Source organism: Rissa tridactyla, chromosome 4, assembly GCF_028500815.1.
Source record: "Rissa tridactyla isolate bRisTri1 chromosome 4, bRisTri1.patW.cur.20221130, whole genome shotgun sequence".
Classification (NCBI taxonomy): domain Eukaryota; kingdom Metazoa; phylum Chordata; class Aves; order Charadriiformes; family Laridae; genus Rissa; species Rissa tridactyla.
The window spans coordinates 87,628,699-87,649,897 of record NC_071469.1 but is presented as its reverse complement, the minus strand read 5'-3'; the positions used below and the strand labels follow the sequence as shown (position 1 = coordinate 87,649,897).

The 21,199-nt window shown below is 38.5% G+C and overlaps 1 protein-coding gene across 6 annotated transcripts in view; it reads right to left on the bottom strand.

The window, feature by feature from the left end:
• WWOX (WW domain containing oxidoreductase) overlaps positions 1-21,199 on the bottom strand; it is a 531,552-nt gene that overhangs the window by 427,162 nt on the left and 83,191 nt on the right. The window contains exon 6 of one of the 6 annotated variants that reach the window (XM_054197837.1): positions 5,414-5,559. The exons of the other annotated variants lie outside the window; for them this stretch is intronic. Within the exon in view, the coding sequence (XP_054053812.1) occupies positions 5,416-5,559 (144 nt within the window). The 3' untranslated portion in view covers positions 5,414-5,415. Of the gene's footprint in view, positions 1-5,413; positions 5,560-21,199 lie in introns of those variants that run through there. 6 annotated transcript variants of the gene reach the window in all.

Sequence of the window (21,199 nt, the reverse complement as noted above, 5' to 3'; positions counted from 1 at the left end):
ATCCACCAAATCTCAAGTGCATTACTGATCTCTCCTTTTCTTTGATCTACTTACATATTTTAAAAAATGACTCTCAAAGTCATCAGAAAGGGTAGCTGGGTATCACTAACACAACTTTCATCACTTTCTTGCAGGCGGTGCACCGCTTCCCACAACATTCATCCCCTGGTTCTCCACTGTAAATATAAACACGATGCACATCACCTTGCTCACATAGAGCAGGGCACACAGATAGCAGAAATGAACTCTCCAGTTACCCAATTGCTAAAGAGTTCCCACCAGCGTCGGAAACGGGGCACGTCAAACTCATTCTGTAATACCCTTAACATAAACAATTTGGGTATCAGGTTCTAGAGATAGGGAGGAACTACTAATTAAAGGCTACGTCCTTATCTAAATATTACTCGTACACGAAGAAAAAAATATCCCACGAAGTAGATTTTTATAAAATAATCATGGTTTTAACAGCAAAATCCAGTTTTTTTAATTATTGAGAAGATGATCAGAACATGAGTTCTATGCAGTTGAAGAAGCAAGTCTCCCAACTACTAATACAGAAAGCTCCAAATCCAACTGATTTTAAGGTATTGAGACAAAAAAATATATTGGGTGACTTTTGGTGGTTTGGGCGTTTCCGTTCTGACTTCTTGACTTGTATTCATGGCACTAATTGTATGTCAGACTGCCGTTTTTGAGCATCTACCACCAATTGCACTTACAGCTGGCTCTTTGCAAGTGGGTTCGCAGTGTTCGCAACACAATCAGCCGCTTGCCCAGCTCTGGGGGTGCAGCCCCCACATTTCCCACACACTCATGTTTGAAAGTTCTCAGGAACTCAGGAGAAACGCACAAGAAAATTTCATCATTCGCACTTTAAATAATATAAAAGATGTGGAACGTGATTGATTTCACACCAGAGAGAATTGCAATTGCAGTTACGGGACAGGTTTTTTCATGTACTGTAAGGTCAAGTAATAGTAAATAATTAATGAATTATGAAACAAATTTTCTATAAGGCAACACATAAATTCTATTCAGTAAGATCTAAAAGTGTAGTTACACCAAAAAGCCATATAATATATCACAAAATGAAGAAAATGCGTGATGCTGAGGAATAAAGGGGGGGTTTGCCACTATATTGGAATAACCGTTACTCTTATGGAATATAAATAACATCTTTCCGTACATACACATTATTTTCATAAGTTTTACATCTCATAATCTCCTACTCTGATCTTACTGCTGATTTGGTTTTAGCTAAAGCCTAAGGATTGCTTATCCTTATTCCCCCTTCACTAGTATAAATTTGACATTCTTCGATGCTGAGACTGTCAGAATTGAGCAAAGTCCACGACACAATACTGTAGTGATCTTGGTTAGACTTCCGTGGGCCACTGACATACAATTAATGGTACGAATGCAAGTCAAGAAGTCAAAACAGAAACGCCCAAACCACCAAAAGTCACCCAATATATTTTTTGTCTCAATCCCTTAAAATTAGTTGAATTTGGAGCTTTTTGGATTAGTAGTTTGGAGACTTGTTTCTTCAACTGCATAAAATTCATGTTCTGATTATCTTCTTATTAATTAAAAAACCTGGGTGTTGTGAAGAGATGTAACTATTCTGGATTTCAGATTCAACTATGGGGAAACATCACATACAGAAAAGGAAAAAGGGGAAGGGGGAACAATAAGCAACTTTTGAGGAACGTATTTCTCACTTACAGTGGCTGCTTAAAGCCATTCATTCATTTGAAATTTTCCCAGGGGCTAATAAATCAGAAAAGAATAAATTTGGCAAAGTTCCTGCCAAATTTTTGTATCAAATGCAGACAATTTATCACATCTATTTCCTAAATAGTCTGGACTAAAACCCTTGAAACAAATGCAAGTCAGATGTTGGGTCTCCAAGAGCAACTGTCTCACCAGATAATGCACTTGGTTTGGGTCACAGTAATTGCCGATAAGGACAGAGCCAGTGACAGTGCGTACAGTCAAAATAGAGAAAGAGTTTTGAGATCATTTACAAAAACCATAATTTGCATAGCTAGAAATTTAAGTCAATGACTTGCAGTAGTAAATATATAAGCAGTTTGAACACAGTCCTTCCAAAATACACCAAATTCCATTTAGATGCAATTACTGATCCATGAACAGCCCATGGCAACAGTGTCTGTTCTCCTGCCAGACTAAAGAACAAAATATAAACTCAGAAATGAGAGGCTTCTGATTTTTTTACTCTTCCAATGGTATACATTCATTCACCGTGCCACTTTTGAAGACATACACAAAATAAACAAACTTGTCAAGGAAATCCGTGACAAATTTGAACCTTTTGCTCTAGAAAAAATGTTAACTTCCAAAAAGTTATAGCAGTTCCCTTTTCAAAGATGCTTATATTAATGGCATCTTAAATAATGCAATTATTAAAAAAGTCAGTTACAAAGACTAAGATAAAATGCAAAGGCAAATTCGTTCTCTAGAAATTAAAAAAGAAAGTTAATTGTTGATGGTTTTATACCTTTATAATAACTATGATCATTTTATGCAATGTAACACTTAAAGCAGTCAGGATTATGCAGTTTTTCATATGAAACCCATGGTTCCTATGCTGTGCTCCACAGACTATACAGTTTACAGAATCCTATCGTCCTTATGCTATTTTTAGGTAAAATTTTCATAGCCATGATGTACCTTATAAAAAAAATTTCAGAACTGACCATGATACACAATGACGGTGACATCGCAATCAGATTCTTTTTCTCATGTATGTGTAGCTTGAAACGCCCGTGACCACTGCCAATTTCTATTTTTAACTACACGGCTGACAAAGTTAAGTGAAAATAACCCTTTTCTCCCCTCCCAAGAAACCATTCAGCACAATTTTTGAGTCTTTTTTTCTTTTACTTCATTCTGTCTTCTCCTATCTAGACAGCAAATGTGACCAGTTAAAGAACACTGAACTGCACAAGGTACAACGCAGCATTTTTGAGGCATGACTCACTGATTCTCTCAGGCCCATACGAAAGGATATGCCAAGTTGATAAGGCAGAGAAGGTTTGTATTTATAAGACTTTGATTAAGTAGGCAATTTTAGGAGGACAGAGACAAGTTAAAGGAAAAGGCTCCAGAAGTACTGAATTTTGTTTTAAAAAAAATCAACAGCATCCCTATAATCAACTAAATCCATGGATTATTTAATAAGTGAAATTATCCGGCAATGAAAACTGCCACCAATGAAGTAGATGAGGCAATGAGATATGTAAGCCAACCATTTAGATGCCTTTTAGCACTTGTAAGCATTTGGTTTCAATTTAGTTTTTCAAACGCCTCATGCCACAGTGCTGGACCTCTCCAAAAAAAAATAAAATAAAATAAAAAATTCAACATAAACAGACAAGACAAAAACCCAAGCTGTTTCTCAGAACTGCATAAAGAGCTGTGCGATAATTTTCTAAAGGTGTTAAGTTTCAACTTTTTTTTGTTTGTACCTGAAGAACAAGATGACCATACACCTAAAAATAAATTTCCACCAAGTAACTGCCAGCACTGTAAAAGTAAACGGTACCATTATAGATCTGGCTCCTAACTTCCGAAGCTCGATCCAGCAATTTAGTAAGCTTAAGCAAACGTGTATTTGCATTTTTAAAGGTAAACAGTTTGGCATACCTGACCCCTGTAAACTTTTGAAAGGTTTATTAGTGTACTCAGTTCCCACTAAAACTGACAGCAACCAAAGTGCACGGAAAATTTCATCTTTCCTTTAAAAATAGGGTTTTGCAGTGAAGAAGTTAAACTATTTGCTTTGAATAAGTAAATATATTTAAGATTTAAAAACCAACCAGAAACATCATTGTATCAAGAGCAGAGGAAGGCTGCTGGCCAAAGTAAAGGCCTGAGTTGAATCCCTTTCCGCAGATGACTTTTCCAGTTCAGTTTGCTGGCGTTTCTTTCCAAGCTACACAATGGCGTTTCAAAGGTGCCACGAGCTGCTGGCCCCCGCGCCGACCAGCATGGAACGGCTGTAACTTGGGCTCCAAAGCCAGAAATGTTAATTCATCATCCTGTCAAAATAATGACATTCATTCATAAGTAGCATCCAATCTCCTCCACACCTGGCTGAGTCTTCTGTTCAGCCTAGTGAAACACACTAATTACACACTTTCTCCGCCCGTCCTCTGGACACTCTACCTCACTGTGTTTGAAAAGAGTAATGATATAGAACTAAAAACTGGGCAAACACCCTTAAACTTGACAGAAGAACAGACAGGCCAGAGACGCCAGGCACGGTAGGTGCCATACTGAGTCCATCAGATGCCAAGCCCACCTCACTGAGCATCTCGTACTAAGAGTCTCCCACAAAGCCTCCTAGAGCTATCTTCCTCATGCAAAATTAATTTAAACGTTTCAGGCTGCTGATTTAAGATTATCTCAGTCAGAGCATCTTGGATCCACGGCCCTCATCAAAAGTAAAAATCATCAAACTACGATCAGTGCTTGTACACTCTCACTTGGGCAAATGAAAAGGACAACAGAAATACGATTTCCTTTCCAAGTGCCTGCGTGGTAACTAACCTACGACAGCTGTGCTCTTATGCTTCTTCCATAAAACAAGACGCAAAGCCTAGAACATTCCAAATGAACGGCATAATCCTTCCTGCCTCCCATTGAGGGACGACTTAGACATTTTAGGCAAAGGAATAGAGAAGGTTCCTTCAGATACAATTACCTTCTGCTCAGAACATTCACTTCTAAAACAGAGGATGCTAATTCAAATCCTTTTAAGCACGCACACACGAGAGACAGATCTCCCATTAAGCATCATGATTAAAACCAGTAGAAGGTACAACCACATTATCTCCAGGAGGATCCCAATCCAGCAGGCAATACCTCAGTGCATTCACCAAGTAAGGCTCAGATAAAGAGAACACACCTAACATGCAGCTCAGTAAGGTTTATGTGTTCAGGAACATTAGGACTAATTGAATTCTAAAGATGGGCAAAACCAAGCATGTAAGTTACCATGGAAATTTTTTTGTAAAAGTTTATGTGCTTTAGAATTTTAGGTTCTTCCAGAGTTTAAGGAAAGATTTTGAGGACCCACATTCTGAAACGCAGTGCTTGGTGAAGCAGTAATGCAAAATTCAGGTCCTGGTGCTCTAAACTGAACTAGTCGCAGGCACTGAGGCCAGCCCCTTTCTGCAGCACTTCTTCACGAGTTTGTGAATTCTGCTGAACTCACAAAGGGCATAAGCACTTGTTACTCTGTGCACCAACCTGCCACGTGTTCTGTGGGCTGCAGAATCTGTCGCCTCTTGCTAGAGCGACAGCCGGCCTGACCTATCAACTCCAGGTTTTAGATGATGCTCAAATATCTTTCTTCCTTCGTGTTGGATTTTATTTGCTTACCAACCTTTACAAGACCTGTGCTCGTCTGTGACCACCTTTGCTGTGGCGTGGTAACATCGGGCAGTTGCTATCGGGCAGTGCAAAGGCTTCGCTCCGAAATGACCCATCTGCAGCCAAACCAGTCGTTAAGCAGCAGTTCTGAACAGATTCCTGAATTTTAAAGCATTAAAACCGGACTTAGAAAATAATTTCTCAAGGTTACATGGCAGATCAGAGACAGAATCTAACCAGCGTCACCCAGACCTGACAATAGACGTTAAAATTCTTCATGGCATCAGCTTTCACGAATGTCCCTCTTAATAAGGTACAGAAAAAAAGAAAATTTAGAACTGACCTTTAAAAAATATTCTTGTTATGCTTTTTAGCCATTGTGGCGATAAGGGGGAAATGTTTTTCTGAATGAGTCTACTGTACCTTTAATGGTTCATTTGTAGTTCAGAACAAAATCTGAACTATTTGTTGTTCATTGTTGTTATATTCTGTTCCAAGGTTCATAATTTGAAAATTGACTTTGGGGACTTTTTGCTTGGTCTATTAAAATGATTCATGTTGCATTCAACATAAATTGTGCATACACAGAGGAGGTTTAGCACACGTATTCACAGTATAATAACTAAAGTGAATTTTGTACAAGCTGCAGTTTGTGGCAAGGATGCAGTATCATTTGTCTTAATTTTTCTTCAGCATTACATTAGGCTAGTGCATTTACATTTTCAGGTATGGCTAAACACTTTAAAACTTTCTTTTTACAGCATGAGTAAAGAGAGAATCAAATCTACATGTTTATACGGTGTAACAAAGTAATGCCTTTTTACTGTCTAAAGTACACATGGATTTACTTTCCATTTACCTGCCTGCACAAAGGCAACTGCAAAGTGCATGAAATATTCACCACCTATGAATCATGGAGTGTTCCTATTAAAAAGATGATAACGTTCTGTTTTACCTTTCAAACCATGATCGGGTAACAGTCACGGTGTCTAAGTGGTTGTGTCACTCAAAACGACCAATGTAATAATATACAGGACGGTATCACTGTGTTTAGTGTTTTATAAAACTTTAGGACAATTTAGCACCTAATAACTAAATGATCGAGAGCTGAGATAAGATTTCAGATATTAGGTTCAGAAATATTTATTTTGCAAAATTTGAGAAAGTGGATTTGCCAAGAAAGAGTGTGAATCACACTAAATTGGATGGAAGGAGGAAAGAGAAACCAAGATTGTAATCTAATTGTCACTCTGTCTGCACCGAGGCTCAGAAAAAGTTCGTCTGTTGTATGTGTTTATTTTAAAACTAGTTTAATATTTGTAACACAGAATTTTTTGAGAAGATATTTCACCTTTCATCTGTACTGAGCGGGATTTTTCACTATGGTTATATTCTGGTCTTTGCTTCTGCAGGGCAATTTTCTTCTCACAGAGATTTTTAGTATACAAGTGCCGATGGTTGAGGCTAAAAAGCATTCAGAAATTCATATCTAAGGACAAAATGTGTGTGCAGACAGTCTGGACCAATAGGTTTTGTGTACAAAAATTCTTGCAGCTTCTAAGAGCAGAATGACCTGCATATTCAGGAACTGATCAATCCCTAGAAATTAATGTTAGTTTCATAACAGCAGCAGCAGCAGCAACAAAGAAAACTCTATAAGAAAACACTTTATTTATATGTAGTCCAATAATCCAGAATGGATTTTGCACAAAACCAGATAAGAAGCCATTATGCACTTAATATTGCATTATGAAGGAGCCAAGCTCAGGTGGGAATTTTAGCCAACACGTTATTTTGTCTTCAGGATACCAAGAAAATAAACTTTTCCTTTTTTCTTTAATCAGAGTGATTTCCGAGGTGTCATATAGACTTCTCTAAACAGTAATACAATCTGAGAAGCACTTAAAGTTACAGTATACTTACACTGAACATATCCTGCCCAAAGTGGGCCAAGGTGAACCCCACCTTCAGCAGAACAATAAACCTTCATGCCTGCAGAGCAGACGTTTCTTGCCATTCTGTATGGACCCAACAAAGACAGTAACAGAAATGCACACCTCAAAAGCGTTTTCAACTTTACTTCAGTTGCTCTAGTAGGACCTCCATCATCTAAATATTTTATTCTCTAAGGGGAGATGGGTCGATGAGCCTGCTTCCACCACCCTGGCACAGCCTGACATCCACTGCAGAAGAGCTCGTAACTCCCACGCAGACCACATTACAATAAAGGCCAAGTTTTCAGCAGCTACTGCTACTTTTTCATTTTTCTAAGTAAACAACCCCTCCAAAACTACCAATTTTTTCTAGTTCTTCTATCAGTATCACATGAAAAGAGGATAAACAAGTATCAGTAGATGGCATAACTAATTAAAGGTGCCCTGTTAGGCTCTATTAACCAAGACTGAGGATAAGAAGCTCCTATTGCAAGCTGGATAAGAACCACTTTAATATTAAAGGGTTTGCTTTTTCCCTTATACACATTCATATCTTACCTCTGAGTTTATATTTCTGTCAGTACGCCACAAGAACAGCACTAGAATGAAAGGCACTTTTTTCCACTACAATGTTCCCCCCAGGACCACACTCAGGCTATGGGCACACGAACAGTGAGAGCCTGGGCCGAATGGCACCGCGGCACCTACACCCACACCATCAGCAGGCTCTGCATCTCATGGGTGAAAAAACTGTGGGCCGTGCAAGGAAAAGCAGCCTGGGCAAGGCTGACAAATGTCATCTGAATCCGCCCAAAGGCAAATTTGCAAAAAGCCCTGGCAGGGAAAACTCATTTTTTGGAGCTTACAACTTTTTTTAGGACTGGAACTACTTTGTTTGCCATCGGCAGCATGTTTATGTATCCGAGGTTTGAGAAAAAGCAGTCTTGCGCTGGAGTAAAAGTGAGAGAGTTCACATGCTATCGGATAGTTTATAGCTACTTGGTATGTCTTCCCTTCATAGGCAGGGCTTAAGAGAGATAATCCTAACAGATCACGTTCCATACAGTATTTTAAGACCATCTATCTGCAGAGACCAAAAGAAAAAAAAAATTTAAAAAATTAAAATAAAAACCTCTTGCTACACAACATTTTTTCCATTCCCATTAAGCATAATTTTCTCATAAACTTGTTTAATAATTACTATTTTAATTATAAGCAGTAAGACTGATATTCTGAAAGACTAGCTGAAGAACAATTAGGATAACAAGAGATTTTACAAAGACATAAAAATGAGAAGCACAAAGAAATATATATTCTTGAATTGAATATGGCATAGAAAACACGAGTCAAAACACATCTTTCCCTACTTTTTCTATAGAATAATACTCAAACTGTAGGACCTGCCATTTATTTTTACTAGCTCCGCTTTCATAAGGAACATCAGTTTCGATCACTTTTTGAAATTACATAAACACTTATCAATATCTTGGAAATACATAAAGACCTTTATTGACTATATTAATTAAAATTCAGGAAATTCAAGTTCAAAATGCAGTGCAGAAAATGAAGAACAGAAATCCATGTAGAAGCACTTCATTCCAAAGTGCACTTAGAATCACAGAGATGCGGGTACTGTATGTGTTAAATCATACGAGGGAAAAAAATAAAATAAAATAAATCTATATTTTAATCTTTTTGGGCGGAAACAAATTATCTTATTTACTACATGAATGGTTTCCTCAATTTGACGCCAATCTTTGGAGGCAACTTCAACCTGTCTGAATTAAACAGTCTGCAGAAGAAAAGACTAGATTATTTATATTATAGAATACTGTTAAAAAATAAAATTGAAAGATTACTTTACCATACATTGAAAATAAGAACATGCACATCACTCCAGCTTACAAAAATCTAATTTTACTTTTTCTGTTCTGAGAGAAGTTTGATAAGTAGGAGACATGTTTATATATACACATGTGTATAGATGTGTGTGTGTACGTATATATTCCCCCCAAAAGGGCAACACCTAAAAAAACTAGAAATTCACAAAATTGTCTTGCACCTGTGTACTGTGACTATAAACGTTGCAATCAGAAGATCCTTTGTTATTTAACTTTTTTATCTGTAATAATCGCATTGTATATATACAATACAGATAAACTTTGTATTTCATTCTATACCTCAGAAATAAGTTTTGACTTACGCTTTCTGGAGAAGGCACGTTTCTTGTTAATACATAAATGCACATCAGAAAACAATCAGAACCATAATAAATTGAAAATAATTCACTGAAAACGTGACAGTGGCCAGATGAAAATACCTCAGAGAGATGAACATTTCCTAACATCTAATTTTCAGAGATGTGGGCAAAACAAATGAACAGTTTTAACTAAACTCCAACTTGCATTGTCCACTCGTGTAATTTTACAGTTCACCGATATACAAAATTTACTAAGTCAAGGCCTAATTACACAAATACCCACAACAGACAGCAATATTTCTTCATCGATAAAAGCCTACCTATGTATCATATCATATCGTGTTTACTTTAGCATACGTGACCTCCTGCACTGAACGCTTACACAAGTGGCTCTCGTCTACCAAAAATAATTTGACAGAATAGACAAAACTATTTGCATTTCACAGAAACTCACTCTCTGCCTCACTATGTGGTGTAAACTCCAGTTCAGAAGGCTAAGCAGCCCCAGACGAATTCTGAAAGAGAAATACGTTCCCGCTGTGCCAGGAAGCAGGAGGACAAACTCCAGGTGACAGTACCCGAGGCAGCCTGCGCTGCGCTCAGAAGCTCCTGCCTGGCCAAGGAGCTCCTGCGTCCACCTGAGCAGCGCTCTGCTCTGCCCACCTCCTGCCAGCCCCTGCCTGAAGCAAGAAGATCTCCTGGGTGACTTCATGAATCACAACTTCAATTTGTTCCATGATCTGCCTAAGAATTTTCTTAATTCGCTTCCTATTTTGATAGCGGCAACTACTAAACTGCTGGAGTTGTAACTCACTTGATGAAGAAAGATGAAAACTTTACCAAAAAGGGGCAAGCAAGAAACAAAGGAGGAAGGAGGGGGGTATTTTTTGTTTTCTGTGTATGCACTGGGGTTGTGTTATTTTTGGGGGGGGAGCCTTTGAGAATCATTTTACCCCTTTATTAACCACAAGCCCTCATAGTTTGACCACTGTTCACATACAATGAGATGTACCATCCATAGACAGGAGGCCCTAGTGCTTATACATTCTTACAAACATTAACTAGCAAAATAACAATATTCTTTAGTAAGGGCTGTGATCCTTGTTTAACAGATGGGAAAATGAAGGCGTAGAGAGGTCACATCCCCAGATGAAGTCCCATAAGGTCTCCTTGTCAAAGCTGGAAACACAACCACATGAGTGCCTATTCCTTGTGCTAAGCGGCCGTCCACACACTCTCTTACAAAGACATCCCTCCACTGCCTGGGACGCACCGGTGGTCAGCAGCCACGGGGAGGTACGTCTCATACCTAACGGGGCATGGAAAATGGGCCACATTCATCACTGGCGTAACTCAAAGGGCTCGTACCGGTGATGAATTCAGGCTAATATTTCAGGACGTGCTATACCAAACTGCCCAAATATTCTTTTATTCTGCTGATTTGAAGAGCTAGTCTATTCAACTTGTTGCTCAGAAGCCTGCACAGCCCTCTAGCAAAAAAAAGGGTTACATCATCAGTAAAATAAAATCATTTCATGTCCTACTTGATCCAAAGTATCTCTTTTTATTGGTGAAACATTTTAAAGAGATAATTCTGAATATTCGTTAAATGACTGTTGCAAAGACTACGTAAGAAAATAAGAAAACGCACAGACAACGTTACCCTCACCAACGCCAAAAATAAAAGTTGGATGAGTTTCTTGAGCATAAACTGAGATAACCCAGACGTAGCTAAGTCTTGGATATCATGCAACTGTTGCTGTCACATGTGCTAGCAAGAGAATGTCATATTAAATTAACATCTACTGCTCCTCTCCTGACATGCTACTTTACATAGAATAACTGAATTTATACCAAAATTGAAACCACAGTAATATATTCAACTATTAGCAGAGTAAAATTGATCAGTGCACAAGTAAGTAACCCTGAGGCAAATGTTGAGAAAAAGCTACTGGCATTTCAGTTTTGTAGAAAAAATTTTGAATACTTGAGAAGATGTGAATTAATGCTGAGAATAAACAAACATGGATGTAAGACTGTACCCATAGCACAGGGTACTGGTAGACTGAACAAGCTGCACGGAGCTTGCACAGAGCTACAGCCACTCAGTTTTATGACTGCTGTTATGAAATAGCTCATACTTGAAGCAAAACTTCATACACAAGCGGTAAGAATGAGAAAAGGCCAGGAAAGAGAAATCTCCAGGAAAGAAAGCCTGCAATATGCATAAAACGCTACACGTGTCACATACAAGGAATATTGTGGGACTTTTCAAGATGATATTGTGGGAAAAACACCTTCACTGCAACTTCATATTCTCGGGTTATTCTTTCCGTCCCTCTCCTTTGACATAAATATAATGAATCTTTAAAAGATGGAAGCTGCATTGCATCTAAGTACTACGTCCAGCCATTTACTTCTTCCAAACAATACACATGGAAGTGTCAAGGATTCTTTCTGCCAAAAAAAAAAAAAAAAAAAAAGTTCTTTTTCAGAACTCTCAATGAGTGCTTGCACTAAAGATCAAATTTGAACCATTCAAAAACCTTCAGTTCCAAGTGGATGAACGTTCTCGGATACACAAAAGGCTAATATAAGCAGTCACTTCGACTGGAGTCCCATGAAAAACACTGGGTGACAAAAGCCCCTTACAGCAATCTGCACGAAGGAGAAATAAATTAATCAAACTGCCAAACGAAGAAGGCTGGGTTTGACCTCCTTCTGATCTCATTACTTCTCTATTACCCTTTTGAAAAACATCCTCTTACAAAGATCACTAATTGAAGATTATGTGGAGGGGAATCGCACCTCTCCATCACCGTGGTAACTTTGACTCATTTGTCATTCTAATAATTCACTTCTTTTCTTTTCTGAACAGACAGAGACACTAATAGACTATCATCAGTTAAAAAGGCAATTTTTCCATTTAATTGCACTCATTAAATACTGCACTAGAACAATTGGAAAAGCAATACTCTCAATATTTAATCATACAATAGCAATAATGAAATATTACTTCAAAACAAACGTGGCAACGTGTAGGATGACATAAGACGCATGTTGTAACTTCTGGAGCATCAAAACATTTTCTGGTAAAGATATCTGAACCTTTTTCCCTTACTTTTTATGACGCCTGGGTATATGAAAGGAGTGGACTAACAGCATCGACTACAGCTACACACTAGAGAGAAACCAGTGGGCAAACTCCTTCCTAATTACCTCATCTCTCTCGCCACTGAACCATGACAACAGAAAGGATTTCATAATCCAAAACAGGGAGCCAGTGTATTTGTGGAAAACATTGAACAAGACTGGATTTGCACACTACTTTACTGGAACAAATTGTATCACTTAGGAATGTAATTGAAGATAAAAAGGTTAATCGCACTGGTGCTCTACTCGGCTGCAATGGGCACAGTCATCAGGTGTCTATTTGCCTGGGATATCTTATTTTCTGTCCTCTACAGAAACCATACATCTGTCTTCAGTGTAACTGCATTCCCATTATAGGAACTTCACTATAGTTTAACTACTAACTGAACACAGTAGGAGCGATAATAAAACCTTTGTGTCGAGGAGCTGTGCAGAAAACTTAGAAGTGCCTGTTTCAATTTCACATGTCACAATACGCAACGGCTGTCAAGAAATGTTTCTATTTTTACTGCAATTCTATCTATAAGCGCAAACACACAAAACCCAGTCAGTCAAGCAGTCAGCCTAACTTCACTGGGACTATTCCTGTCAATAGATACCACTTCATCTGTCATTTTCTATCTAGCTTTCCTAGAGCACCAAATTATTTAAATATTTCTTTTAGGATTTGATGAGCACAGTAATCAAGGTTGGTGACTGATATCCAAACGGGCTTTGCCATTCTAGATTACAGCTTTTAAAACTCAGCAGCTTAAAAGTTTGAGAAGGGAAACAGACAGAAATATTAGAAAGCTGTTTGCTTTGGACTGTGTATTTCCAGGATACCCATTACTCCCAAGCACACACGGAGCAGTATCATCACTTTGCAAATATTCCAGCTCAAATCCATCAGGCTATCCGGCAGATACAGCGCTCCGCTTGTTCAGTGGAAGAAGTCAGGGGTTATCAGTAAAAGGAAAGAACAGGAGTTTTAAAAAACAGGAAAAGATGCACCAAGTGTAGTAGCTCCTTAATCAATTATTTATTCAACGCTTGCATGTGAGTAACCTTATTGATTCCAGTGAGACTAAGTGCCAGGCCAGTATGAAAGAAAATGACAGCAGGACAGGAAGTCGAGAAGCATCATGCAAGGCCAGGTCAGAAAGGCAAAGGCATATAAGATAGTGGAATATTCGATTTAGGAAAAATTGCAATTTATTTTTAGTCTTCTAACTTATCTTAATGTCTTAAAGTTTTCAATGACAAATCTCTGTGTGTAACATTTTACAGTCAGGGAACAGTCCCTGAATGATTACAGTACATGAATTAAATATACAGTGATAGCGAGGGTCTTATTTATACATAGCTTTTTTTTAATAGTTATTTATACATTAATATAACCTATACAACTTGTTACATACGTTATATTTAGCCAGTACTCTTTTTAGATAGAATTTCACATCCCTTTAAAGTCATACCTAACTATTGTTAAACTACCAGCTGCGGCCCAGATCGGGAGTTGATGGACATCGCGTGAGCACGTATGGCAAGAAAAGAGCAATTCTGAAGAGCAGGTAAACACATCCCCCCATCATTCTGCTCTTCCGAAATGCTCCATCATCTGCAACACTCAAGAGCAGAAGCTTCATGGATTTTGTAGTAGGAAGTGCTTGAAAAAGCTTGTTTTTCTTTCACCCCAGCATCTCTCTGGCCAGCCAGTTAAACAACAAAAAGCAACACAAGATATACTCAAAGAGAGTAAGTTATAAAGCAACAGGAGAAGTTTTAATAGTTCACAGGAGCCATACATGAGGGACAAAACCATCTGCAAACCCTACTGATTTACTATAACAAAATTTTGCCTGATGTTAGACAAAAGCAGAGAGTGAGGCTAGAGGAGGCTATCCAGACACGCCCGAGTTTCACACGTAAAAGCGTATTTAATCACTGTTCTCTTCAGAGCTGTGAGGTGTGTTTTTCATAACCTTTACAGTTCGGTACTCAAGTTGAACATCTAGACATAATGAATCAGAAATGGCTTGTATGAAAAGAGTTAGTAATTATAACATACAAATGAATGATACATAATGACTATACGGCAAAAAAGAGTGTCTTTTCGTAGGGGACAGTAAAAAAGAAGAAAGATTTTTGCAGAAAATAAAAGCCTAACAAAATACCACAGTTTGATACTTAAAGCTCAAGTAAAGAATCCCCCATAAAGCCACCAAATACCATTATGCTCATTTAGAAAGAAAAGAAGCATTCGTTTTCATTCAACGCAAATGCAAAATTGCCTGCAAATATAACATTGGAACGCGTACCTTTTCCTACAGAACATGTTCTTGCACAAAGAGGGATCTGGACAGGCTGGACCGATGGGCTGAGACCAATGGTATGAGGTTCAGCAAGGCCAAGTGCCAGGTCCTGCACTTGGGTCACAACAACCCCATGCAGCGCTACAGGATTGGGGCAGAGCGGCTCGAAAGCAGCCGGGCAGAAAAGGACCTGGGGGTGTTGGTTGACAACTGGCTGAATATGAGCCAGCAGTGTGCCCAGGTGGCCAAGAAGGCCAACAGCATCCTAGCCTGTATCAGGAACAGTGTGGTGAGCCGGACTAGGGAAGTGATCATCCCCCTGTACTCGGCACTGGTGAGGCCCCACCTCGAGTACTGCGTTCAGTTTTGGGCCCCTCGCTACAAGAGGGACATTGAGGTGTTGGAGCGTGTCCAGAGAAGGGCTACAAAGCTGGTGAGGGGTCTGGAGGACAAACCTTATGAAGAACGACTGAGGGAGCTGGGGTTGTTCAGCCTGGAGAAGAGAAGGCTGAGGGGAGACCTTATCACCCTCTACAACTACCTGAAAGGAGGTTGTAGAGAGATGGGGGCTGACCTCTTCTCCCTGGTGACAAGTGATAGGACGAGAGGAAACAGGTTCAAGTTATGTCAGGGGAGGTTTAGATTGGATATTAGGAAACATTTTTTCACTGAAAGGGTTATTAAACATTGGAATAGGCTGCCCAGGGAGGTGGTGGATTCACCATCCCTGGAGGTGTTTAAAAAAAGGGTAGATGGGGCACTTAGGGACATGGTTTAGAAGTGGCTTTTGTCAGGGTAGGTTAAAGGTTGGACTCGATGATCTTAAAGGTCCCTTCCAACCTCAGCAATTCTATGATTCTGTGATTCTAAATTCCAGCCGTGAGGGTACAACTGGGCTTTTAGAGGGGCCCAGGGAGAAGCAAGGAATGTCTTCCCTTGCACATGGGCTTTCCAGAGTCACTGGTGTAACCAGCTTCTGCCCAATCTCAGCATGAGAATAAGCTGTATGCCAAGGCTATCTTCTGGTGAAGAAAATGTAGCCTGTTTTGCTTCATTATCTAAAAGGAGTTGGAAGTGGTTTTCTGACCCACCCCCCCATACTCCATATATTTTTACATATATTAGAAAGCCGGTTTTTCAACCCGTAATCCAATAACTGGAATATTCTAGGCTGTTGTCCAGCCCATGTCAAGGCCAGTTACTACCAAGAACAGCCAGTACTCAACCAACAAGGAAACGATTCTCAGCAATGCAGTGCAGCATTATAAAACCTTCTTCACTTACATGCGCTTATTAATAATGATACAGCAGTAATCTTGCATCTTGAGTGAATTCAACTTGTTTATCCATACTGATTGCTTGTTTGGTGTTGAGATGTGAAAATTTCAAGAAAAAAAAATTACATTATTACTGATAGACCTGCTGTATCAATAACCCCATCTTCTTTCTCAGATGTTCCTTGTTTCAAGCCAGCAGATGGTAATAAAAATGCCCCGTGTTGGCAGATCTACACATTTTCACCACCAGCAAGTAAGTCAAGACGTAAAGGGGCGACAATCATCAGGCTTTTCATCCTCAGGAAGTACTCAGTAAGAAAGAGATAAAGCACAAATGCACTATCTTTTTTACCTACCCATTCCAACACGCTTCAGAGTCTTTTTCCCCCGATATGTGTGTGCAAAACTCCACTGGAAAGGCAAAAATATAAACAGGATGAAAATGAGTACTAACAAGTTTACATAAGATGAGCCCATGGGTGTGTATTAAATTCTTTAAGTGGGTCCAGCCTCCAGCTCTGAAAGTAGCCAAAGTGCTAATTGCTGAAGACCAGAAGGATGTACGCCAAGGGAAAAATCATTCTCTACATATTCTGTTACTTACTCTCCCTCTTTAACCATCTGCTATTGACCATCTCTCGAGCCAGGGCACAGGACCTGATGAATTTCCAATTTGGCTCAAATGTTGTACTTAGATTTTTTTAATACTAAAATCTCAAATTGTAAAAAGCGGATAAAATGGCTTTATACCAGCCATTATAAGAGTTTTAGTCTAATGGTTTAGTTTCAATCACCTTCCGTTTTGCATAGGCAGCCCAGAGAAATTGAGTCAATATACCTGTATGCACACAACATGATTTATTGTCTTCTCACTAGAGACACCAAGTATAACCTTAGGTTGGTGCTTTATCGATTCAATATCTCTGATGTAAAGGATATAAAATTGGTTTCCTGCTTTTAAGACCAGTAGTCCACAAATGTACAAACTTCCTCGACAATACCTGAACCACGTATTGTGGCCACAGCGAGAGCAATGACAAGGACTAGGGTCGGGCAACTTTAACTTAGAAATCAAAATCCTGATCAAAGCACGCAGAAATACAGAAATTAATAGTTTGGCCATAGGAACTTTATGCATTCAAAGAAACTTAGGGGAAAAATGGACTACTCCTCACTATTCAGTTACCATTGTGAATACTTAGAAAATATTTCTCATTTTTCTAGATACTCGCTTCAAAAGATTTCAACATTTAAAGAAACCCAGGCAGAACATCTAAACTACAACGTACGCACATTAGGCATTTCGAAGGTAGCAAAGTCATGGCAGAGACAAATGAAATAACTTAATCAAAAGCTGAAGTAGCAGCACAGAGAAGAATAAAACCTGCCTCCAAGAAGCCATAAATCCAGTCCTGATTCCTGTGTTCTCATCCCTCTTTATGTTTATTTTGCTAGAAGGGAGAAAAAAATTAAAATGTAATTTTTCAGAAGGACTAGTAGCAAACCTCCATACCAGCAGAAAAAAACAGGGTAATTTATAGAGTTGAAAGGAAATGCAAACTAGGTCACTTACGGTACAAACTAAGCAAACGCTACTACACACAAAAAGTAGATCGTATAATTTAAATAAATAAATAAAGCGCAACTCGACTTTTAAAGCATTGGTTTAAAAACAAATTACAGGGGAGAAAAACCAAGGCCTTGCACTGTTAAATGTTACAACTGATAAGACTTTAAACAAGTCATCTGCAGTCACAGACAGGCAACCGCCCTTCAGCCCCACTGGTATTCTTACTCCTTCTGAGGCACAGGCAGGAAACAATGCAAGGAAGGAAAAAAACCTGAATTACATCGTAGGAAGAATAAACAAAGCAGGCAAAGAATGTGTACCCTCTGGGAAAGAAAAAAAAATCACTAGCTAGCTGATAAAACACGTTTTTCTTCTTGCTGTAATAGTGCTAGGAACTTCTACATGGAAACACTGAGAAAACACGGCAATAAATACTAGAGAAATGTACAGACTATGCACCAATTGTTTTCTAGCACAGTAAGAAAAATATTTATTGTTCTTCCCTCCCTTTCAAGTCTGCTCAAGTAACTGGGCACTGAGATCCAGTTAAGTAGATATTTAACTGTGTGTAATAGGAGCCACTCTTTTTCTGGGCATTTCCAGACAACTCAGTTGTGCAGTGTGTGACCAGACACTGCAAAAGGAATTATGTGTAAAACAGCACCAGAAGGGAGGGAACAGGGAAGATGAATTCTCCATGGTCCTATAGATAAGAGATAAGGGAAAGGTAACTACTGGGGCAAGCATAGATCCCCCATCACAGGGACCAGCTGAGTAGAGAGCAAACTGCTTTGCTACACATCAGAACAGGAAAACCACTGCTAAAGCAACAAATTTTCTAATTTAATGGCCAAGGACTACATAAAAAGCAGTGACTATCGCATTTAGATTAAATGAGACAGTGCATGCAACAGATTTCCAGGTGAAATCGTGAATTAGTAGAATTACAACAAAATCTGTAAGTGATTCTCTTTAAAAAAAGAGGAAAAAAAAGGAAAAAGGAAAAAAAAGGAAAAAGGAAAAAAAAAGGAAAAAGGAAAAAAAAAGGAAAAAGGAAAAAAAAGGAAAAAGGAAAAAAAAAGGAAAAAGGAAAAAAAAGGAAAAAGGAAAAAAAAGGAAAAAGGAAAAAAAAGGAAAAAGGAAAAAAAAAGGAAAAAGGAAAAAAAAGGAAAAAGGAAAAAAAAGGAAAAAGAAAAAAAAGGAAAAAGGAAAAAAAGGAAAAAGGAAAAAAAGGAAAAAGGAAAAAAAGAAAAAGGAAAAGGAAAAAAGAAAAAAGGAAAAAGGAAAAAGAAAAAAGAAAAAAGAAAAAAGAAAAAAGAAAAAAGAAAAAAGAAAAAAGAAAAAAGAAAAAAGAAAAAAGAAAAAAGAAAAAAGAAAAAAGAAAAAAGAAAAAAGAAAAAAGAAAAAAGAAAAAAGAAAAAAGAAAAAAGAAGTTAATCAGACCACATTTTTCAGTCTCTTTAATACCATAGAAATAACAGGAAAATAAGAATACTACTTGTACTTCTTTAGCCTTTCCCATAAAATGTATTTAGCTGCTTTACAAACATTTACTGTCAAAACATTCACTGAAATTAAAATGATAAATTAAGTATAGCAGAATAAGTAATTCACATGACTGTATAAATCAGCGCAAAGGAAAAAAACAAAGCCTGAAATACTCCAAACTTTCGGCCTACGTTAATTCCCAGTTTGCATGCCTGGAGTAAGATGCTCGTTGTAACTACACAGCCTGTAAAAAGGACTCAGGGCCTGCCATAACTTGACTGTCCAAAAGAGACTATCCTTTTCTCAATTTACAGTTACAGATACAAAATATATAAATATTAAAAGATCTCATAAGATGCTGAACTCCTAGTAACTTTTAAATAAAGTGCTAAGGGAATTCAGCATTACAAACGAGACCTAAGAGGTTGCTTAAGGTCACAACCTCATTTAGTTGACAGAAGCAAGAGTTAAAATTCTGGAAATCCCGGTTTCCAGTCCTACGCTCAGCTTGTACACAAGCTTATCTCAGCTTAGATTTTACAACACAGGCAAACACCTTTATCACATGGAAGAACAAAAAAGCAAGTTCGATGTTCAGACAAACTGTATTGAGCTGATAACAAATAAATCAATTTTGAGGTTTTTAGCTCCTTTATCAATAGCACTCTTACAGATCAAGAACTTTCTAACAAGAAGCTTTGACTGCTGACTATTCAATTTCAACTGTTTTTTTTTTTTTTCAAGAGTGCCAGATTATGCTTACTGGTATAAACACAGCATAAATTCACTTCCTCTGGATTTACACTGGTATAGCTAAAATCTGTTTCTTCAGTCAATAAAAAAGGTTTAATGAAAAATAAAATTTAGAAGTTACAATAAAAAAGAAATGATTTGTCCATAAAAATGTGGTGATATATGTCAAAGTACCACAACTGAGGGTACAGAAAGAAAAGAAGTATTATTTTGAGATCAGAAGGACTAACGAGAATAATATTCTATTAAAAGCAAGCTAGCACCATAGAATCAGAATACCAGGTTGGAAGGGACCTCAAGGGTCATCTGGTCACACCTTTCTTGGCAAAAGCAGAGTCTAGACAAGATGGCCCAGTATATCGGAATTTATCCCTGCTATGAAGCTAGAAATCTCAAAATTACTTTTTACTGGAAACTTCTTTTTTAGTCCCAGATCACTGATGACACATCTAGCTGCCACAGTCCTCAGCACCTGTGCAGCCTCCCTTGCAACCTCCACTCACGCATCCTCTTCTCTGTGGTCCAGGAGCTCCATCCACACTCCTGATGGTTTGGCCCTTCTGTCCTCACCTGAGCTATATCAATAAGTGTACCTGTCTTGATCCTTGTCTTCTAGATGGACCTTGGACTCTGTTGAAGCCTCATCTCCAGTCTTGCCTCTAGCCCCACCTTCTGCTGCTCCTGCCTGGACACATCCTGGACCTGAGTCACCCCCTTGCTTTTCCTGGGACTGTCCGGGGAACTCGTTATCACCACCCTGCACGGGAGATGCTCTAAGGCTGGGCCCTGGTGGGTGCCCTTGGCTTCTGGCTCACCCTTCCTCATGAAGAAACCCAGCTCTTGCCGCGCCCCGGCAGTAGCACTGGTATATCTTCCAAACATTAACATAATGCACCGCCAATGTCACTCTTTCTCAGCAAAAACCTTCTGTGGAGCTTAGTGTTCTTTTCTGGCTGTTGCATTCTTTCACTGTTTTTCAAGAATTCCCAGTTCTTCTAGGAGTCAGAGTTCTGATATAATTCATTCCATCATCCCAACATGAAATAAAAACACATCTTCATTTCCATCCACACTGAGACCAATTCAGATTTATTAAGGCTTCCTTGATATTCAGTGATGTCTTATAAGCA